This window comes from Sphaerodactylus townsendi, linkage group LG07, assembly GCF_021028975.2.
Source record: "Sphaerodactylus townsendi isolate TG3544 linkage group LG07, MPM_Stown_v2.3, whole genome shotgun sequence".
NCBI lineage: Eukaryota > Metazoa > Chordata > Lepidosauria > Squamata > Sphaerodactylidae > Sphaerodactylus > Sphaerodactylus townsendi.
In genome coordinates this window covers 31,229,680-31,253,647 of record NC_059431.1, presented here as the reverse complement: position 1 = coordinate 31,253,647, position 23,968 = coordinate 31,229,680, and the positions used below count along the sequence as shown (strand labels likewise).

Sequence of the window (23,968 nt, the reverse complement as noted above, 5' to 3'; positions counted from 1 at the left end):
CATAGCCAATTGGCCATACTGGCAGGGGCTGTTGGGAATTGTAGTCCATAACATCTGGAGTGCCAAAGGTTCGCCACTACGGCTATAGGAGTTCCCTCAACTATCAGAAAGGCTGAAGGTATCCTTTCATCAGTATCCTGAAGATCTGCTTCTGCTAGACCTGGGGAGAAACAATCTGTGCTGACCTACATCATTCATACATGCATAAGATGAATGGATTTAAAATAACCAGAAGAGGACTAATCAGAAAGGGATGCGTGTGTGTGGCTCTTCTGTAAGTTAAGCACTGTTACATGAGACCACATAGGTTTGTTATCATCATGCCCTTCAAGGCACGACATGAAATCTACATCCTATCTACATCCTGCATTTCAGTTGGTCTCCCATCCACCAGCAATTGGGTTTAAAGTGCCTAAACTGGAAACTGGGTTTAACTTGTAAATGGTATTACTGTTGCAAATCTTGCTGCACTGTTGTGACTGTGAATTGAATGACACAAGCTGCCCTGGGCTCATCTCAATGGGAAAGGACAGCCTAATAATGGTGTTAACAATAAATAATATGTTATTACTTATTGCTCCATTTGTAGTCCAAGAGTTTAAAGAGTTAAAACTGAAGTCTGCAAAAAGAAGAACCCTAAGGCTCATAGGAAGAGGGGGCATTGTGTCCTCCCCCTTTTCATGGCAAAACTTCACAGTGCACTCCACCTAAGTCTTCCCAAGGGTTTTCTGACACCCACAAACCACTCTTTGGGATGCAAAGGCATCTGGAGCAAGAAGGGATCCATGGAACATGCCAGGCAGTTCTGCGACGATGCTTGTTCTTCCCGTCAGTCACTGGACAAAGGGAAGATCAGCCTACCACTGTGGGTTCACTGAGTGGTCATAGCCTCTGGATGACCTTGGAAGCCACTACTTCAATCCATCCCCCATCTACTATCCAATGCCCAGCCTCACAGAACTCACATGAATACAAGAACTGATAAATCTGTGAGGAACACCAGATTTTATTGTTTCAACACAAGACTGTTTCATTCATGCGAGCAAACGGACTCTTAGATTTGAGTGGAAGGGCAGGCGGGAGGGAGGGAGGGCTGGATGACTCCCAGCGAATCCCAATAGTCAATAGATCTATGCCAAAAGAAACTCACATCCTCTCGCAAAGTTCATGCTGCTGTAGAGTCAACCCCAACAGGGTAATAGAACTCGACCCTTAAGGAAGCATCCTAATCTATACTTACTACCAGCTTTCCTATCTGAAATGTGCAGGTTTCTTTAGTACCCTTTTGCTGCTCTTGTGAGGGTGAGCAACGACTGATGGGCTCCATAAATTGAAGCTTATAGGCAGGTTGAGTGCCTCATTATGGCTTGCAGTAATTTGCACACATCTGTGCACTCATCTAACCACACCCAGAGGTCCTTATTTGCTGCGGTTGGACTTGGCTGTTCTACACACCGTCCCCCTCCTCTAACCCCACGGCCAACCATTTTATGCCTGCTCCTCATTTACATAAACAAACATGCTCCCAATTTACAAACTTGCTGAAGTCTCAGAGGCGGCTTCTGCATGACATTACAGTTTCCTTACGGAAGCGACATCTATATATATATGCTAATATGCTACGGAACAAAAAAAGCAATTTGTTGCCAAGAGTGAACCAAGTAAAATAATGCACTTATCCTCTAATATCTAGAACACAATCAAGGTTTTAATTATCTCAGCCAAGACAAACACACTATTTAAAAAAAAAAGGAAAAGAGGGCTCCATGCAAATCTGCAGGCACACATTGCTTGGCGCGAGGGCATGGAACGGTACAGCCTAGGTGGTGGCGGCTTTAATTCTGTGGGGGTGAAAAAGCAATCACGACCTCGGTTTTTTTGCCGAGTGGTACACTAATCTAAAAGTTAATAATTGAGTATGCACTAAACATATGAAAAGCAAAAGAGTCCTCTGAATTAGAATAGAGGTCCAATTGAAACAGGAAGCATGCCTGAAGGGAATTCCTCAGAAACAAATGGCATTCTGCAGAACATGCTGGTGACCAAGCTGAGAGCATTTAAAAGCAACAAAACATCTGTAAGTGACATATACTGCCAATATTAGCTCATCTAGCTTTGGGAGGAAAGGCCGGGTACTTTTAGAAGTTTGGTAAAGAATACATTCTTGTTCTCAAAGGGATGTGCCGTCGAAATGGCACGCAAGAGAAGACAAAGAGCTCCCAGAAACTCGACTACTTTGTTGAAATGACCTGGCAGAGGACTGTACTGTTTGCATCCCCCAAGAAAACTTAAAGATAGTACAGACATCAAGAATCTATGTCGAACAGCAGCTTAAAATGACCATTAATAGGAGAAGCAAAATCACATAAATTTTTCCACATACAGCAAGGCCACCATCCCTGGCAACACAGCCTCTCCAAGGTCTGATCTAGAATGTCTTCTCTATATTAAATTTGTAGTGGCCATCTGTGTATCTCCACAGTTTTTAGCTGCATCATTTCTATGAATTTGCTCCCAGGCACTTTTCAGCAGCATCTGGGAAGATGGTGAGTAAGGTCCTCTGTGACCTGGGACTATTTATGCTACTGCCTGCATGAAACACGGGTTTCTCCTGGTGGAGTGGTGTTTCTCCCTGAATTACAAATGGCTGGGTTAGTATTTCCAAGTGTGCGAGCCAGCACCAGACCACAGCCACACAGCCCGGAAAACCCACCAGAACCAGCACAGAATTCTTGTAACAGGGGTCCCCAATGTAATGCCTGTGGGATCCACAGCACCTACCAACACCTTTTCTGATGCCCGCCAACTGTTTTCAGGAAGTGAGAGGGGCAGGTAGGGCTTTTGCCCAGTGAGGCTTCTGATTGAATCCTGGAGATGCGATTGTGCAGATTTCTTAAACTGTTGCTTTGGCAACAGCTGCCATCACAGCACAAGGATCTACAATGTGCTACTGGACTTAAGCTGTTGGAATATGCTGCCACAGGAGGTGGTGATGGCCACTAACCTGGATAGCTTTAAAAGGGGCTTGGACAGATTTATGGAGGAGAAGTCGATTTATGGCTACCAATCTTGAACTTTTTGATCTGAGACTGCAAATGCCTTAACAGACCAGGTGTTCGGGAGCAACAGCCGCAGAAGGCCGTTCCTTTCACATCCTGCATGTGAGCTCCCAAAGGCACCTGGTGGGCCACTGCGAGTAGCAGAGAGCTGGACTAGATGGACTCTAGTCTGATCCAGCTGGCTTGTTCTTATGTTCTTATGTTCTTAAACCATTTTGTGGCTGGCTCCGCCTCCTGCAGCTGCCATTCTGCAGTAGCCATTTTACTGAAGCGCCACCATGCCATGTCTGAATTTCAATTATGCCCACAGACTCAAAAAGGTTGGGGACCCCTGTGGTAGCATCACTGCCTCCGTGAACGAACTTCCCAAGCTCCAGCTTTGCTGGGAACAGCAACATGGCAAAAATCTGTCTCTTAACTACCATGTAAAAACACGGTCATGCCCAAGATATGATCAGTTTGCTTTACTACACAAGTCCATTTAGATTTCTTTTAAAGTGGATGCTGGTACGTACCTACTTCTGTTGCACAGGTTACCAACCATCTCACCATCTCCCGCCGCCGCCAATTCAATGTTGACAACGTCATCCGCATCACCTAAGAAAAGATTTGTTTTTGTGAGAAAAGCTGCAGCACAGTGCTGTCAAAATGCAAACATACTGCGATGAGAAGCTGCCAAAGAGGGCCATTTGTAAGCTAAATTCCAAGTGCCTCAAGGCTCGCATCAACTACACTGTAATCAAGAAAGCCTTTCCTTACTTGCAAATTCCTGCTCGCAGGCGTTCTTCCTCAGTGCAGGTGAATCTTCACATACAGGAAGTAATTTTACTTACAATTTTTTTATGTTAGAAGAAGAAGAGTTTGGATTTATATCCCCCCTTTCTCTCCTGTAGGAGACTCAAAGGGGTTTACAATCTCCTTGCCCTTCCCCCCCCCCCCCCACAAACATCCTGTGAGGTAGGTGGGGCTGAAAGAACTCCAAAAAGCTGTGACTAGCCCAAGGTCACCTAGCTGGCATATGTGGGAGTCCACAGGTTAATCTGAATTCCCCAGATAAGCCTCCACAGCTCAGGCGGCAGAGTGGGGAATCAAACCCGGTTCCTCCAGATTAGAATGGACCTGCTCTTAACCACTACACCACTGCTGTTACCAAGAGAGAGCAACCCACCACGTGAACAGACCAGCAAGGTGATCTCCTCACAACAATTTTACTTTGTTTCATGTGCTAAAGCTGAATTCTTTCTCAAGAAACTTTAATTGTCAGGATATCACAGAAAAGTAGAGGTCAAGACAGGGGAGCCCCTCCCCCAACAGTCCCAGCCATATCAAGTCAGAGAGAACCTTGTTCAAATCCCTCTATAGGAATCGGTAGGCAGAAAGCAGATCATGCAGGGGTGTTCCCTGAAGAAATGTGGCAATAAAAGTAGTTAATCTGTTTTGGTATCCAAGGAACTGACTACATTTGACCTTTGGCTGCTCAGGAAGCCAAACATCTTGTTTTCCACAGTTTCTAAGCAAGAATGGCTGGAAATGCTAAGGCTCCTTTCAGACCTAACGGTTAAACATGGTCTGCCCTTCTGTGAACAAGTTTTTGGTGTTATGCTCTCTCTGTCTCTCTCTCTGAATATGGAAAGATGTGGGAATGATTGGAAACCAGAGTTTGCTATTACAACCAGTAAAGTATAGAGTCCCCAAAAGGTGTGATCCAACAAGCATTCCTGATCCGTGGGGCAAGTGCACACCAGGGTTTATCACAAACCTGGGAATAACAATCTCATAACATGCAAGGAGGGAAAGTATGATCCCAAAGAGTTAAAAAACTTGTTCGGAGTGGTAAATCACAGTTTGTCTGAATTCTATCTCGGACATTTTCCCAAGAACTCATAGCAACAGCGAGCATTGTACAATAGACTCTATCTGTCTACTCCTCTTCTCCCATTCTGAAAATCCCCTCAATTACCTTCTCACACCCAATGTTCTCTAGTTGTATGTGTATAAAATACTGTCAAGTCACAAGTGACTTATGGTTACTCCATAGGGTTTTCAAGGCACCAAATGGAGGTGGTTTGTCACTGGACTTGCTTGGTATTCTCCCATCAAGGGGAACTCTGTTTAACTTCCAAGATCTGATGAAACCCAGCTAGCCTAGGCCACCCAGGCTAGATCTCTTTAAATCTAATCCCATCCTCATTACCCAGTAATTCTTTTAACCTGTGAGAAAACAACTGTAAACCAGCCAGATATGTTCCCCAACAGCTTGAATGACCCTGTAGCTCAAGGGGCTGAACTACCGTTTCTGAACATAATACCCCAAAAGTTCAATATCCAAAAGGCAAGGGGTGGGTTTTTGTTGCCACCTGTTATATTTCCATTTTATAGTTCCATTTTATAGTATGTTTTGTTTAATTGTTTTTAATAGGTTTTTGATGTTGATAGTATTATTGTGATTTTATGACTGAAGCACTGTCTACCTTGTTGTGCACCACCCTGAGCCCTTGGAGGGGAGGGCGTGGCTTGGGACTGTCATCCTCTGCCATTATCACCCCCCAGCCAGCAACTTGATCAGGACAAGGAGGACTCACCATGGCAGGACAAAAAACGCCAGTAGGAGTGACAGCCAAAGGTGGCAGGGGCCATTCGGGCAGGCCATCTCCAGGTGGCCCAATGCCACAAGGCAGGGCAGGTGACTGGGCAGAGGCAGCCTGGGGCTGCAGGAGGCTGCTGCAGTGGCAGGTCACAGCAGAGAGAGGCGGGGAGACAGAGGAGAGGCTGCCTGATGAGGCAGCAGGCAGGCAGGGAGTCCAGCAGAGCCAGGCCTTGGCGCGCAAGAGGAATGCAAGGGTGGGGCTCAAGTGGGGTGGTTCATGGGGCAGAGCAGGACCCAGAGAGACAGGGCAGAAGGCCAATCTGGGCCCTGAAGGAAGGGCCTGGGACTGGCCCACAGCCCCTGGGTGATTTGGGGAGGGCTGGAGGATTAGCAACCCCTTAAAATCTAGTGGGAGAAGCCTGACTGGAGAGGAAAGACTCTCATGAGAACTAGGGAATCCTCCTGCCAGTGACAGAGAGAGTGGGGTGGTGTCCTCCTCTCCGTCCCTTTCTGAGGCAGCACCCCCAACCCAGAGCAGGAACCCCGGGAGGCGGTGACAGTCAGCAACAGGAGGGTGGCTGCTGACATGAAGTGCCTCACAATCTTCTACAAGGCTCACAAGTCTGATGTAGCATATACTGCTGCAGCACTTAAAGCAACTTCCCTTAATAAACATTACTAAATCTGGTGAGAAGGAGAGTCATTTTACCAGACTAAAAACGAAGTAAAGCCTTGAACAGAAAGGTCACTTTAAATTACACACTAATATATACTCATTATAATGTCAACAATCCTTTGTTCATATGTAAATGTTATATGGATAAATGACAGAGCGTTAAATTGGGCTGATTTCTACTGTTGCCTCCATATATGTTGAATTAAAGGTAGTTGTTAAGTTCAAGCCACAGACCTGACTAATGCAAGAAAGGGTCACCTCCACACACCATAACAGTGATTTGTAAATTGTTTCACAGCTTTTTGCTGTGCCACTTGTGTGGGTAGCTCTGAAGAAGTACCATATATTCCTTCCCAATGGGGAGGGGTCTTGCATCTCTGGTATGCAGGAGGCCCCAATTTTTAATCTGCAGCATCTCTGGTTAAAGGACTTCAAGTAGCAGGGAACAGCCTCCTCTGTTGGGCTCTGAAAAGTCAATGCCAGTCAGAATATAGAGCTAGATTGGCCAGTAGCCTGACTAACAGTAAGACAGAGACAGATGGCCATTATCTACCCTGAATACATCTCAGACAAAATCTCACATATAACATCACCTGTTCACCAGACAGTGATAATTCACCTGCTACTTTAATCCAAAGATTAGTTCAGCAAAGGTTAGTTCAGTTGCACAAGCAGCTAAATTTATTATTTAGAAAATTTCTATGCTGCCTCTCCAGAAACTCTGCCTGATCTGATGTTGGGTCACGGTTTCAAAGTCTTTCAGTGTCTACATTATTGGTTTGTGAAACCATCCACAAGGCAGATCACAGCTGAATAGAGAGACTCTTGGATACCATGTGTGGCGGGATCAGAATATGCCTACTTGAGGATCTGGCTATTTCAGCTATCTACATCTAGATCAGGGGTTTGCAACCTGCGGCTCTCCAAATGTTCATGGACTACAAATCCCATCAGCACCTGCCAGAATGGGCTGTCCATGCTTGCAGGGGCTGATGGGAATTGTAGTCCATGAACATCTGGACAGCCGCAGGTTGCAGACCCTTGATCTAGATCAAGCTTGGGAGTGTATGAAAATAGCCATGTAGTTCATATAGGCTTTGCCAGTTTGCCTCTGCTTCTTTGCTGCAAAGAGAGCAAGGAGTCAATGACACAGCCACGCCTTGTGACAGAATCGTCTAACTGTAGAGAGCCTTTAAAAATATACCACCTGTGTGTGAAAGCAATAAGAAACCACTTCTCCCCTGGCATTTTACACAACAGTTAAATGACAAGATCTTTATTTATTTGACCCTGGTTTTGTAGGAAACGTTAACCAAGCTACGTTCACTTTGTGTTCGACACCGGTGCACGGATCGACTTGTAGCAGAGGACAAAACGGAATTAAGTGAAAACAAACCTGAAGACCCAGCTCCAGCGACACTTTCAAAAGCGTGATATCCGGCAAGCTGTCCATAAGTGTTGCTATTTTGAATGCATCTTGGGCAAGTTTGAAGATGTGCGATGAGGAGTGAATGTTTTTCTGGATAGATTCTAACACTGTTTCAAGCCTTCGAATGTCACCTGCAAGATCAGCCCAAAAACAAACAAAAAACACCCTCCACGTAAGCACTCACTGGTAAAGAATCACCACAACGTGCAGTCCCTGAAGTATAAGAGTACCCAGAGGAACAAGCATCCACTGGTAGCACGTTTGCTGGAAGGCTTGTTCAGTGCCAAAATTATTAAAAACTCAAAAGGAATACCCACCAAGTTCCCTCTCTCAATTCATATACATGTTATATTAACCAAAAACAAACAAGCCTGTTACACACAGACATCCATGTTCTCTATATGATCCAAAAGATGAACAAAGACAGCAAGATTTGGTTCTGATACTCTCTGGGCACAGCTTTGCTTACTTATTATAAAATCTAGCAAGTGAAAAACCTTAGTTCTAAAGTTAAGCACAAATTTACCCGAATACATTCGACGAAAGACTAGGCACTTGCTTAAATTGCCAGTACTGTACCTTTGGCTGCTGTTAGCATTGTTGATGCCAACTCGCACTGCTGAGATTCAATGTGACTCAGGGTGAACCAACGGGGATACCGGTTTGGAACCACTGATGCAATGTGATGTGGGCGGGACATGTCTCCCGATGGAGCTGTCGATTCCAATACTAGTAACCTGTGAAACGGGAGCAGAAAAATCTAACTGATCAGGTAATTATGGCCACCAGAAGTGTTTTGGCACTTCACAGAAATGCTGCAGCATTGTGAAAGTGGATGCTTTGGCAGAAAATCATGGTTCTCTTTTGAGCGGAGCTCCTTTCCAACTAGTGATGAAAGCCTTCATGCCCAATTTCAAAGACTGCTAGTTGCATGAGAAGCAAGCTAGGGCCCAGATTTCCAAATCTCTCAAGATTCTATGGGACATAATTAGCAGGAACAGCACTGAGGATTATGAGCACATACAGCATGTTATTGCGCACAGCAAAAATACTTTTTAACTTCTTTAATAAAGGAGGAACCGGAGAACAGCTGGAAAGCAAGTAGTAATGCCAGGTCGTATTTTAACAAAGGAGCAAAAAAATATCAAATGAGGATTGTCGTTCTGACGCACTAACCCTGGCTTCTATGTTTTTATTTCTGTGCTGTGGTATAAAAAAGGACATTGTTGGACAGGAGGAAAATCAATACATATGGCAATATATTATTACATATGATGGGAGTGTAAAGACGGCAGATTTTATACTACTTTCTGTAAACCTACGGCACCTTTTGAATACCAGCTCTCAGCCAACAATACAGTTAAGTGAGCCAGAGACTCCAAAAACTTTGAGGCAACTCAGAAAGAAAGTTTCAAGACTGAATTATTTGTAGAACTTGACCAGAGGCTTTTCTTCCAGGTCAGGGGGTCGGGAACCCACGGCTCGCGAGCTGCATGCGGCTCTTCCGCCGCTGTACTGCGGCTCCATGAGCCGAGCTGCCGGGCCCATCTTCGCCCGGCCTGCAAGCAGCAGGGTGGGCGCAGGCCACGCCGCGGCCTTTGGCTTGTGCCGCCCCGCCTCGGGCCATTGGCGCAGGCTGGCTTTCCCCGGCCGCCAGGCTGAGCTGCCGGTGCCTATCTTCGCCTGCCTGCAGGCTGGGGAGCGGGCGGGTGGGGGGCACAAGCAAGCGAGCAAGTGGGCGGAGGGGGGCGTGCGAGCAAGTGGGGGTGAGCGGGGGAGGGTGAGCCAAATGGCTCTTTGAGGGGAAAAGGTTCCCGACCCCTGTTCCAGGTGCTTCCAGAAATGAAGGCTGGAAACACCGGAGAGGGCATTTTCTGCGGTGGCCTGCAAGTAAACAGTATTTCCAGAGAGATTTGCCCAGCATGTTGTTCTCGTGTTAGGAACCAAGCCGGAACAATTTTACTTTTTAGTGAAGTGGCATCTACTTTTTAAGAGTGCTTACAATTTTCATGGTTCTGTGATTTGTTTTACCGGTTGTGTCAACCTATTTTATTGATTTTTTCCCGCTTGTTCTGTAAGCTACCCGGTAGACAAACACATTTGAAAGGCTTGCACAAACTACATAGACGGAATGAACTATTTCCCCAAAGTGTTACATTGCTATGCTGGAAATGTAGCTTGGCTAATGCAGATTTGCTACATCCTTACTGAACATACCTAGTTTAACTAATGCAAGGTTTGATGAATCCCAGGTACCAGGTCACCATGGAACCTTCAGATTTAACTGAGGTGCCTGCCTAGTATTTTCAGCAAGCATTTCACAGCAAATCTCAGTAAAATTGCAAAGGGTTGGATCCAACCAGATTTTTCACTGATGGGGAAAAAAAAGAAGGGTTCTCCTTTGACCACCCAAAAAGTCATGAGGAGGAGGAGGAGGAGGAAGAAGAAGAAGAAGAAGAGGAGGAGGAGGAGGAGTTTGGATTTATATCCCCCTTTTTCTCCTGCAGGAGACTCAAAGGGGCTTACAATCTCCTTGCCCTTCCGCTCTCACAACAAACACCCTATGAGGTAGGTGGGGCTGAGAGAGCTCCAAGAAGCTGTGACTAGCCCAAGGTCACCTGGCTGCCATGTGTGGGAGTGCACAGGCTAATCTGAATTCCCCAGATAAGCCTCCACAGCACAGGCGGCAGAGCTGGGAATCAAACCCGGTTCCTCCAGATTAGATACACGAGATCTTAACCTCCTATGCCACTGCTATAAATTAGGAAATTGACTAGGACTGAGTGACTGGACAAGTTCTCACAATTAATGCCAGCTCTCCTCAGACACTACCTATATATAAAACACTATTTCAAAAACTGCCAGATGCATCTATCTGAAATAACACAATTTTTTAATTAACTGCTTTTTTAAAGTGTTAGAGTACCAAGTATGCTTTAACACATCTTAGGTTGTAAATCTAATGTTTCATTCATGTTGCAGCTGTGGCCTTTTCAGATTTCAGTAGGAAGACCTGACTTACAACCTTTTCTTTAAACGTATCAAAATACTCAGCTTTCTGTAGAGCAATGAAATACTACTGAACACATTTCAAAGGAGCAAGGAAAAGAAAGCAAGGCTAAGGGTAGAAGTTAGCTTTTTATCGTAGTGACAGCAATCTGGGTTCTTCCCATGTATTTATTTTCTTTCTTACAGTTTGATTTTATTTATATACTACAACACTTTGGTCACATAATTATCGGCCTTGAATCTCAGAGAAAAAGGGGGACTATGACACAAATAAATAAAATTAAATGAACAGCTTTAATAAAATTACAAAAATGTATGAAGAGGATATGGATTAAGCTTTGTGGTGGCCATAATTAGAAATTCTGATCATTAGAATACAGAACTGAAGGCTGCAACAAACAGCCGGGTTCCTAGAAGTCTGGGCAGGCTCCCAGAGCCCAAGAAAAAATTGCCAAGGCTTGCACTAATGTAATGGGATATCATCCTTCCAATGTATAACTGTCAGGAAAAGACCCAGTGATTTTTTTTTACAATTACTAGAAGAGGTTAGAGTATGAACATGCCAGCAGAAGCTAAAACAATTTGGGCAAGGTATTGGGAGAGACGAGCAAAGCCATACAAGAACGAATGCATAAGACTTGCATATATCAGAAGTGAGAAAACTTCATCGCAGCAGTTTTACTGAAAATGGATATGAGCATATTTGATTTGGCGGGGGGGGGGGGGGAAGCGAGTCTTAGAGTCAAAATCATCCACTTCCAGGTTGGCAACAATGAGAAAATGTTTATAATTTGTATTAATGGAGCACCATTTTCCGCGAAGGCAATTTATGGGCTTGGCTGAGAATTTCTTATAGAAAAAATGTCTGGGACCCAAGTGGTCTCCTTCCGAACTAGCAAAGAATATTGTCATATCTGGTGAGTAATAACTGCACTAATGTGATGCTTCACAGTAAAATGGGGGGCAACAACAGCCCCCCCCCACTATTGTAGCCCAAGAGCTCCAATGCCCATGAAGAGGCAGAATCACGTTAACAATGTAGGCAAGCATGCCATGCAATGTTGACTGCAATTCTAAATGACACCCCCCCCCCCCAAAGCACCACAGCAATCAAAGAACAAATTGCTCAGAATACATAAGCACACCTCAACCAATCAAATCTTTCTTATGGTCCTAGACCAGCATAAGACAAATGAAATAAAGGACAGTACACAGTAGGAGTAAGGATAAGTACTAAAAGGGGTAAAAACTTAAAAGGAGGATAGGTATAAGAAGATACTAAAATTGTTAAAATTCAAGATTACAGATATCAGGCCATTAACCTACTGCGTTGCGCAGGCCATCCTGCAACTTATTTTGAGTGCTGTTGCACAGAATTTGGCCACACTATAGGATATCTCAGGACTGGAAATATAAGCAACATGGAAATATAAAATTGATCTGTATGACCTGGGAATCTATACAACAGTGGTGAAATATAACTAATACATTAATTTTTGTAAAACTGACAGCTGAGGAGAACGTCTTCTGCTGATTCTATGTGCCCAGATACACAGGGGCATTTTTTTCTCTTGATATGGAGTTTTCCTGTATTGGTCTTCCAGGATAGTTGAGTTAAATATTTACGCACATATTTTCAAGAATATTTTTGTTTAAACTTAAGTGGTTTTGGCACTAATTAATATACTATAATGTGTTTAATGACAATACATTAAAGAGTTCAATGCTTTTAAAGTTACAAAGTTTATCACAATAGTGGCTGTTGAGGGTTTTCTGGGCTGTGTGGCCATGCCCTGGTGGTTTTTGCCCCAAATGTTTTGCCTGCATCTGGGGCTGGCATCTTCAGAGGCACGTCTTGGCAAGACGTCTTTCTCTCCGTGGCAGATCTTAGTATCTCAATTTGCTAGAAGTTAAATATACTAAACTGCATTTACTAGACTGTGTTTCTGTCCAAATAATACTGTTTTGCTTACCACAGAATGTATTGTCAACTTTTAATTCTTTTCTCCCTCTCACATGGCAATATTTGAAGAACATGCCCTAAGGTGGCATAGGGCACCTATGTTTGCAATCCTCAAGCAAAGGCTATATTTGCATTTTTTTGAAAATCAAGGCATTTATACTTTTTACATTATAAAAATATGCCAAACAGTAGTTTTATATGCTTAGTTATACATGGTGCATTAAAATCAGTTTGGCACTGAATGCAAACTATTGAATATATGCTGATTTTTTTACTGAAAAAAAAGGAAAGAAAAACCCAAGGTTTCCCTCAAACGGTTTCAAAGCTGTCACACGTGTTAAATCTCTGTTGCTTGTCAATCGTTAGAACGGCTTCTTCAACTTTCCAAGGAAAAGTGACACAAGATGGTTACCCAAGACACTGTTTTGCAACTGGGTTTTTTTTTTTTCCTTCTCAAAAGAAAGGCGGGGAGCGGTCCAGAGATGTTCACATGTATTCTCCCAAATGTTTACGTTCATGCAAAGCTTCCTCCTCTCACAGCATTTTTGGAATTGTGCCAGATGCTGTCCAGAGAGGTTCTTAGACTCTCACAAGCGGCTTCCCAGGAAGCTGCGGCAGGATGCAGTAAGTATGGGTTATAAAGAGCAGTAAATAAGAAAAGTTTGGTATAAAACTAGATGCTTGCAAGGGCAAAACGTCAATCTCAAATAATCCTACACAGGAAAGTAAACATGAATAAAAACACAGAGAGGGGGGCTAGTTGAAAGATCTACAGCAACAGTAACAGAAATAGTTGACAACTCAGCTGACAAGTTACCAAGTTCTCTCGCTCTCCTACTACAGACCTATTATTAGAAAGGACTTCACTGTAATCTGCTTGAATGAGAACAGTGGTTTTGTATGTGAGAGCGCACTGATGATTAAGAGCAGCCTCGGCCTTCCAAAGGTTAAAGCAGTATTGACAGACAGCTGGGCAGGAATGTCAACAAGCAGAAGTCCACTGTAATGAAAATGCTTGAAGCACTGGATCGTGCGGGCACAGGGATTCTGGATGCCCCAGATCAAACCCCCACAGACTGTATACCAGAAGCTCAGACGTTCTTCAATAAAATGTTCTTCAGCCACAGAAGGTCCCAAATAGCAGCAAAATGTGCCTCGCTTTAGAGGACCTGTCATTTTAGTGAATACACTGAAGGAAGAATAACTGGGACAGCGAACAAGTTGACAGTTAAGACTCGGGGCAAACGCTGTTCCCTCATAGGGAACAAAGTTTTAAATTATTGGCTTCTGTACCTTGTTTTCAAGGCACTGAGAACCCAAGAGGAAACAAGGGTTCCTCTGATCATCTCAGACAGGTTTGGGGCCCTAAAGACTGGAGTTCTGGGGAACAGCCTGGAGAACTGGGACACTGCCTATCGTCTCAGTTATACCAGCTGCTTCAAAAATTTGAATTCAGGTTGCTTTTTATGAGCCCAGTGATGACTGGCATCAATCATTTGCTCTATAATGAAAACAACCCAGACTAGTTATTGTGTCTCATATTTCAGTTTTATCTTTCATTCCAGCTCAAATCCATGAAGTCATTTTGGAATAGTTGCATTTTTGTACGATCGATTTTTGAAACTGCTGATTTTGAAAGGGTAGTTTTCTTCCTTTTGAACTCAGATTTGACAGTGCAACATTCAATGAAAAAAAAATCTCATGGTTGGGTTCTTTGCAAATAACACTCACATTTGGTATATACACCCAAGGAACACTTGCCACTGTTGTCCAGTTGTTTTAAATGTGCCTTTGCTGCTAATGTGACAACTTACATTCCTATCTTCAGTGGAACAACACAGAACTTTAGAGATAGTAAGAGGCAGTTTCAGTCTATAAATGTTTAACAAATTCCTTCAATACATGAAACTGGATAAAAATTAAGAATGCTATCTGAAAGGTAGCATTCAAGGTGTAGCTCAAGGTAACAGATCAAAAGAAGCATGCCAACGGCAACTTTGGGAAAACAGTTAAGCCTCCAATTCATAATAGCAGTATTCCAGCATCCTTTAATAGTCAAAAAGTCTTTGTAAGCTATTTAAGCATCCGTTCACTTTATTTATTTCACTGTTTTTCCCCAAGCATGAGGGTGGATTACTCAAAAACGATGTAACAAAAATGCTACAAGAACACACAATAAATAAAACTGGATTGCAAAATTAAGAGAATAAACAGTATTACACAATATAGCTCTGTACCACACAGAAATAATGCACCTGAACTGAATTGCAAATGTGGAAAATATACAACAAGCCAATGAAAGCTGCCTAGGTTTCAGACATCACCTACAACCTTATTCACACCATTCCACAACAACAAAAGACAGCATTACACCTAACTTGTATATGCCTGGCTGGATTTCCCTGTTTGTATTTTGAAAAAAACAGAGTGTTTGCTGCGTAGTGGAGGCAAATTCTGGCCACAGTAAGATTTCTTGTACAGACGTATTTCCTCTAGCCCCACTTTCACTTTCCACTCTCTCTCCGGCAAGCAAATCCACTTATAGCATGATTTCAATTTTGCTTCGCTGCCAGAGTAGGACAGATATGCCAGTGGGCACACCTTTGCCCCAGATCTATTCTCTCTGCCCACAGCCAGCCCATCTAGTCTTACCCCCACACTGCTTTGCATGCTTCCCCTTTGCCCTCCTGTTGCTGCTTCTTGTCCTGTTGTATTATTTCTATTGTCCATGGCCTCCCACTGCTGCATATCTTGAGATTTTTTAAAAATTGAATAATAAATCAAATTGAATAAATCGATACGAAAATTGAATAAATAATAAAAATTGAATGAATCGATATGAACACTAAAAAGTGTAAAAATAATAAAACTAGTCAATCAGTCCAAACAGTGATGCAGTCCCTGCATTTGATCAACAAACTGTGATGTCTCCAGCCTCACAGTTTTATATACAAGCAATCAGTGATTCCAGATCACACCGGGAAAAGCCTGTCCGTCTTGTCAGTTGGGTTTACAGCACATCAGCAGGCAGACAATCATGAACCTGAGCAGCTTAGCAAACAGCAGTTCATGTTGTCCTTCTGCAGCTTGCATGCAGTCTTTACACCCCTCTCTCACTTCCTGCCATAAAAGACAAGCAGTGTTCCGGCAAAGTGTACAGATGCCATATCCAAGACTTTTCTTTCACCTTTTTTAATGTCAATATAACAATCTACTGATAAGATTAAAGATAAAAATTAAAGATTATATTAAAAATTAAAGCACGTATGCACAATAGAGAACCCATCAACCCCTCCCCCCCCCAGAAATAAGCAAAAAGTCAGCTGATGGGTACTGCCTGCTCTGCTGCCAATAATGCTGAACATGGCCCAAAACAGACTCCCTTGTCAATTTTCTTTGAAGTTGCAGGAACCTCAAGAGAAAAACTTCAACACAGTACTGGGACTGGTGATTAACTCATCATGGGTAGTTGGAGTGGTGGCCAGGAGCACATATCACTGGCTTTGGCTAGTGGATCAGGTGAAGTCTTGCCTGGGCAAAAATGTTCCTGCCACGATAGCACCTTTAGATTACTGCAATGTGCTCTACATGGGGGGTGGGGGGTGGTGCTCGTTTGGAAGCCACAATTGTACAGAAAGCTTCAGTATTCTGCCATTTGTTCACTAGTGAGAACTTTGTTCTCTAAACACTGAAATAAATCTAGACAAGTTTGGCTGTAAATGACCGTTACCTATGGTGTAATATTCATCAGGAAATCACGTAGAGAAACTTTACAAGATCCATAAAGGAATGTTTTGGCAGACATAAATGACTAGTCCACAAATGTTTACTAATCTGTGGGCTACTAATTTCCATGGACTTATTTGCAATGTGGCTATTAGCCAACAGCTTACCAGTTGCAGGTGCTGGACACAGACAAGGACTATCAAATTTCACTTATCGATCAAGACCAGGGTCTGATTTAAATGGAGCTGTTGGCAAGGCAGACGTTTTGACCCATGCAACTTCGCATTTGCATAACATTGGATGGAAACTGGACTGCAACGCATGCAAAGCAGCTATGCCTGCTTAATTAGCGTGCCAGTACAAACCCTGGTCTTATTCTACTGCTTTCCATTCCCAAGGCTAAAGATGGTTTTGAGCAAACTTGTGGGACTGAGTTTTTCAACTCACTAGCAGCTGTTAACTATGGGACATGATTCCGCAAAGCTTTTGCATTGCCAGCATCATTTTAAATCAGGCTGGAAACAACAGATGGTGCTGGAGACTGCAATCCATTGGAAGGTCTCTATTACAGATATTCTGGAACCACAATGGGATAGGATCGAGACTAAATTTTCCACTAGCAGAAGGCTACAACTTTATTTCATTTCTATATAAATGATTTGGCCAAATGCCTAAGTGAGCAAGACTTCCATCCTCCTAAGTTACAACATTGTCAAATCTCGGTCTCATTGTATGCAGACGATGCTGCAATTTTATCTAGGACCCCATTTGGCTTAAAAAGAGCTTTATAGGCCCTGGAACAACATTGTAGGGATGATTCTTTAACAATAAATTATCAAAAAACAAAAATAATGACCTTTGGCAGAAAACGAAAGATTAGGACATGGACCATTGGAGGCAGTAAGACTGAGGAGGTGCAGACCTTTAACTATCTAGGTGTAATCTTTTAATCCTCTGGATCAAGGAAAGCCCATGATGTTCAAGCAGCCAACAAAAAACGCTTAAAAGCATCCTAATTTTAGAAGGGTGTTACAGAAAGATTCCTTTTGCCCAAAGGCTTTGCCCCTGCAATGATGAAGAGATTGAGACTGTAGGCCGTTTTTTTTTTTTTTTTTAATGCTGTTCCTTTTACTGGGAGGTTTGTACAAAAACTATTATTCCGTTGCTTAGCAGAATACCTAGAAGTTCTAATTTGGGATCCTCTAGTCTACTTCTTGAAGATAGAAAGTCAGAGCATACGGCACTTGGTGAAAAATGTTGTGCAACAGCTTGAATTAGTTGGGTTTAAGTAAATCTTTTTTGTTGATTTTTACCTTAGGATTGTAATATGTTTATTACTATTCAATTATTTTTTAAATTGATGTATTAAACCAGGTTCCAGGTCTTTGACCATAAAAGAAAAAAAAATAAATAATATGGCCTACGTGGTTAATGGTGTATGCTGTCTTGGATTATGCAACCCCCCACCCCATTGTTTGCTATCCCTATTGCTCGTCACCCAGTCTCTCCACCTCATCAGCCCCCTAGATTATTACCTAGACTTTCATCAGCTATTGCACAGCCCCTGGTTTTGTGTGGTATTTATTTTGATATTTAATCTGGGGGTAGTTGTTGTTGCCTTTTATTAGCTCCATCACTATGTTGTTTTAGATGAAATTAAGTGCATTTATTGTTTTAGTTTTAATAGTTTTAAATTATATTGTATTATATTTACCTTGTAGCTGCTCTGAGACCCGCTATGCAGAAGGAGGATAGGATATAAATGTAGTAGGTGGTGGTGCAGGCAGGCAGGCAGGCAGGCAGGCAGGCAGGCAGGCAGTGCAGGCAGGGTAGGGAAGGAGGGAGGGAGGGAGAAGGAAGGAAGGAAGGAAGGGAGGGAGGAAGGAAGGGAAAAGAGGGGAAGGAAAGAAGGAAAGAGGAAGAAGGGAAGGAAGGAAGGAAGGAAGGAAGGAAGGAAGGGAAGGAAGGAAGGAAGGAAGGGAGGGAGGGAGGGAGGGAGGAGGAGGAGGGAGTGAAGGCATGGCAAAGGAAGGAAGGTGGAGTGAGTGGGTAGGTGGGTAGGTAGGTAGGTGGGTAAGGTGGTGGGTGGGAAGGAGGAAGGAGGAAGGAAGAGGAAAGGAAGGAAGGAAGCGAAGCGAAGGAAGGAAGGAAGGGAAAGGAAGGAAAAGGAGAAAGGGCGAAGGAAGGAAGGAAGGAAGGAAGGAAGGAAAGGAAGGAAGGAAGGGAGGAGGGAGGAGGAGGGAGGGAGGGAGGGAGGGAGGGAGGAAGGAAGGAAGGAAGGAAGGAAGGAAGGAAGGAAGGGAGGGAGGGAGGGAGGGAGGGAGGGAGGGAGGGAGGGAGGAAGGAAGGTCACAATTTTCTTGGGTTGCACAAATGAGAAAGGCCAGATTGGCAGGAGTGGGGGCAGATGCCCCAGGCAGCAGGCAGAGAGGGGGTGTAGGATTTGAAACTGCCCGGAGGAAATGGCTTGCTCTACAACGTGTACACCCATCGCCCCAATTAGGATGCTGTTAGAAGGTGAGGGTGGCTCAACTGCCCAACAGAGATTGTTTGTGTGGGTCTGCAGTGCCATAAAGTTGCTTTTGACTTATGGTGACCCTATGAATTAAGGTCCTCCAAAACGTCTTATCATTAACAGCCTTGCTCAGGTCTTGCAAACTGAGGGCCGTGACTTCCTTGACTGAGTCAATCTATCTCATGTATGGTCTTCCACTTTGCCTAGCGTTGTCTTAGTCTTTTCATGATGGGACCAAAGTATGATAGCTTCAGTTCAGTCATTTTAACTTCTAGGGAGAGTGCTTGACTTGATCTAAAACCCACTGATTTTTCTTTTCAGTAATCCATGGGATCTGTGAAACTTTCCTCCAACACCACATTTCACAGAAATCAACTTTTTTGTCAGTTTTCTTCATTGTCCAACTTTCACACCCATACATAATAATGGGGAATACTATAGTATGAATTATTTTGATCTTCACTGCTAGGGACATGTCCTTACACTAAGGACCTTTTCTAGCTCCTCCATGGCTGTCCTTCCCAGTCTTAATCTCCTTCTGATTTCTTGGCTACATTCCCCATTTGGCTGATGATGAGCCACAGAATAGAAAATCTTGAATAACTTCAGTCTCTTTATTAATGACTTTAAAGTTGTATAACTCCCCAATTGTCATTACTTTTGTCTTCTTGATGTTCAGCTATAATCCTTTTTTTGGCACTTTCTATTTTATCCTTTCTGCAGCGACTACTAGATATTAAATGTACACCCATTCAATCGACAAGTAGAATAAAAATGTTGCATCATCCCATAAGTGTATTATTGAAGGCTTTCACAGCCGGAATCAACTGGCTGTTGCGAGTTTTCCAGGCTTTGTAGGTACTGTCTGGTAGTTTTTGTTCCTAATATCTCGCCCGCATCTACAGCTGGCCTCTTCAGAGGCACGTCACGGTAAGATATGTTTCTCTCCACGGCACGGTGTGAAGTGATTGTGTGGTAGGGGATCTGTGAGGTGATCACGGCCACCCAGCCCGGAAAACCCGCATCAATCATTACAATTCAAGCCTATATCTAAAACAGGTTTAAAAACACACACAACATATCCACTGAGCTAGGACTGCAGTGGAAAAATGGAAGTGGCCTTCAACCACCTTTCGGAAAGTCACAATGCAACTTACCTGGTTGGTCCGTAATAGAAGGGAAGTCCATAAAATCAGTACCACTGCCATTTTTTTTTAACCTCTGGTGGACGTGTTTGGAGAGAGGCTTTCCCCCAATGACCTGGGACTCAGACAATTAGATAGGAGTTCTGCTTCCTTTCCAAAAGATTAAACAAACAAACAAAAACAAACACATACCGCATTGCTCTCAGTGCAGTTTTGTATGCCAGTTCAGCATCGTGAGGTAGGAGAGAGGTGAAGAGATACTTGGCAAATGTGTGCATGGGAACGCTCTCTCGATGGATGATTTCACCTAGACCACTATAGGGCCCAGCTAGGAGGAGAATGGAGGAAAAGAGAAACCAAGTCTTATTAATGATGATGGAACTATAATTTGCATAAATCATCAAAGTTAGCTAGAAATACTGTAATAATCCTTGCAAGAAAAAACACTCACAGTGAAGAGAAATAAGATCTCTGATGAGGGATCCTCTAAGTAATGTGCAGTACTAAAAGAAAATGGTGGTGATAAGCATATCTTATCAAAGAGAATTCAGGTGGCTCTGCTATAGCTTTCCTTGCAGGGTTCAGAAAGCCCAGAGCTCAAAGCAGCATGTGTTGGCTCATATCTCAGGAAAGAATCTGAAAAGCAGGCTATTTGGCACGGAAGACCTTAAGTCTTCAACAAGTAGTAATCTCATTTCTGGAAAGAAAAGTTTCCACATGTTGACATTAAAGTTACTACCATGATGGGCATAACATGCCCAGAGACTAAAAACTGCCCCTGTTCATAAGTTGTGGCAGAGGTGTTAAGAATGGACTCGAAAGCTTTTCAACCACATTTCAAAACCAGCCTCTGAAACCCACTCCAGGACCCTCCAATGCAGCCAAACGGTATAATGCGGGTGACCTCATGAGGGCATCTGAGTAAAGCTTCACAGGGGGGTTTTATTCTTGGGAATTCAAGGTTTCTGAATGCTGTTAGCTCTGCTATTTAACAGGAGATGCAGGATAATTTAACCTTGAACTCTACAGAGATAAAAAACTGCCTACTAACGAGCTAAGTACCACAGTATTGATGCACACCCAGCACCTTGCTTCAGTGTACAGGCTGTGAATCTCTTTTAAAAGCTGACATCTAAACTTCAGAACCAAACTACAGGAAGCGTGAAGTATCACAAGGGTTGGTAACTGTGTACCCTTAATGACCACTTGGAGAACCTGAACAGTCACCTGAAAATAAGCTACAGAGCAAAGAGTCCGGCAGGCTGCGTTAACCTTAAAGAAAATCTAAGCACTTGTTCTTTACAGATCTTTTAAGCGTAGGCCAGATTAGACATATTTTTAGAAAGTAAAGCCTCAAATACCACTACTTTGAATAGGGTTACAGAACCTCTCCAACAAACAACATGCATGCCTGTTGTTCAAAGTACTGGTGAACCACTATCACCTTTTGCTTCAAGTCCTCAAAGTTGCAAGTACTTTGCAACCCTTTCCTCCATTTTGTCTTCACAATAACGCTACAAGGTAGGTTCCAGCTGAGAAGGAATGACTGGCCACCAAAATCACCCAGTAAACGATATAAAATAAGAGCCAGTTTCTCCAATCACCAAATAAGAATTTTAGTAGTAAGAGATGGCCAAGGGCACAGCACTGCTAAAAAAGTCACACATCAAGAGGCTGTGGAAAATGCCGTCAAGTCACAGCCGACTTGTGGTGACCCTGTGGGCTTTTCAAGGCAAGAGAGGAATCAAGGTGGCCGGCCATTGCCTGCCTGTGAGAAGCAGCCTTTGTGGTCTCTCATCCAAGCGCTACCCAAGGCTGACGTTGCTCAGCTTTTGCAATCCACCTAGCCTGAGCCACACAGGACAGGTACCAGGTACTCTCCACTGAAAACAATGGGGTGACTTGACAAATGGTGAAATACATAGCTGTGCATTTTCGTTATGCCTGATTGTTCCTCTACTGATGCCACACATTTCATCTGTCTTTATTTATTTATTAATTACACTTGTTACACCATCCAACCCAGAAGATAAAACCAATAAAAAGATAAATAACCATCAAACATGTAAAGCCAAACTGCACCAGTTTGAGGCACAGGTATTGTTTATTGTCCAGCTCAGCCTCTGTTTTTTGCACATGCATCAACACTTCCATCCCAAGTAGAGTTACAGCCTTTTAAGCCCACTAATTTCAGTGTATAAAACAAACAGAAGAGACTATACTTAGGATGGTACTGAAGATATCAATATAAAATTGATGAGCATTACAAATTCCATACCTGGGTTACTGAAATGACTTGGCTAGTCTTCAAATTTGGGGGAGAGGGGGCAGAATCACATAATGTAAAGACAAGACGTTTCCATCTCTGCACCAATGCAATGTTTAAGTACAGCGGATGGGGGGTGGGGGTGGGGTGTTGATGGAAGATCTATAAGAGTCATTAGTTGCCTAAGAGTGTGATAATTACCAGGTAATCCGACTCCCAAAGGAGTAACTAGTCTTTTTATCAGAAACCATTAAAAGAAGCAGCTACCATCAGTAGTCAGCTACCTTCTAATAGGAAGACTGCTTGCTTTTGGAAAATCTTCACCAGCGTGTCATCCAGTTCGATTTCCTGTAGCTTGGAAATCAGCTGCTCCTCATTCCGACAAACTTTCTCTTGTGCATACAAGCCATCTGGCATGATCCGCTGCTGTCCCAGCCCAATCAGTGCCACTTCCACAGCCAGAGTTAAGTAAGATTCCCCTTCTTCTAAGAACTTGTGCGCAGGCAGGTGATAGTACTCCAGAGATTTGTACTGGCCCATGTTCTCTGTAAAGAAAGGAAACATGCCATTAAAATGTATTGTCAAAGGCTTTCACGGCCGGATTCAACTGGTTGTGGTGGTTGTAGATTTTGTTCCTAACGTTTTGTTCCTAACGTTCCTAACTGGTTGTAGATTTTGTTCCTAACGTTTCGCCTGCATCTGTGGCTGGCATCCTCAGAGGTGAATCACAGAGAGAAGTTTGGACACGGTGTACAACAGACTTATCTCTGTGATACACCTCTGAAGATTCCAGCCACAGATGCAGGCGAAACGTTAGGAACAAGATCTACCAGACCACGGCCACACAGCCTAAAAAACCCACAACAACATGCCATTAAAAGTTTATCTGCACTTTCACACCTTATTTTTTGCTTGGGGTTTTGCAGTAGGCTGTTTAATTATCTGTGGCGTTTCCAGAAAGAACAATAAAGACAGCGAGTTTCAATTTTAGCTTTTATCAACTATGAGCCAAGTGGCAGGATAGAAAAAAGCCGCAACAATCAGTCCTGGAAATTAAGCTGGTCAGTATAATTTCCAGTACTTTTCTTGTGCTAGGCTAGTATGATCTGATTAACTATAAGCTATATGCATGCAGTGTTAAAAGGCCAATAAATAAGCTTATCTTACCCTTCACCCTCCCCTTCTCCAGTTACCCACAGTCTCCTAGTCCATATTCTGCAACTTGTGCAGCATTATCATTTTCACATTAAGTAATGTATGGCGTGAAGTGGTAATGTACATACCAAAATGGAATGCACCAAAAGAACACTGCTTGGCGCTTCTTTTGACATGTCCACTGCATCTTTGGAGAGATTCATTCCCCTGCATGGTTTGCGCCTGATGCCCTACACTGAAGTCTGAATTTCCTGTCAGTTGCCACTTTTAGGTTGTTTGGGGGGGGGGATTGGGTTTAATTTTCTTCATCCTTGTTTGGGCTTATTTAACCCATTTTAACTATACAAAGGAAGAGCGCTCGTATTACTGGATGTTACCTGGGATAGAATAAGGTGTAAAACATCTTGCACAGGAACATTATTTTTTTTTGTCATCAAG

General features: G+C 43.2%; 1 protein-coding gene across 1 annotated transcript in view; it reads right to left on the bottom strand.

Moving 5' to 3' along the window:
- The window catches only part of ZSWIM6 (zinc finger SWIM-type containing 6), a 110,703-nt gene that overhangs the window by 3,491 nt on the left and 83,244 nt on the right, over positions 1-23,968 (bottom strand). Inside the window, exons 9-13 of the mRNA XM_048503732.1 lie at positions 22,660-22,920; positions 20,302-20,437; positions 8,331-8,488; positions 7,719-7,882; positions 3,575-3,656 (exon numbers count right to left, since the gene is read on the bottom strand). Of these exons, the coding sequence (XP_048359689.1) occupies positions 3,575-3,656; positions 7,719-7,882; positions 8,331-8,488; positions 20,302-20,437; positions 22,660-22,920 (801 nt within the window). The remainder of the gene's footprint in view (positions 1-3,574; positions 3,657-7,718; positions 7,883-8,330; positions 8,489-20,301; positions 20,438-22,659; positions 22,921-23,968) is intronic.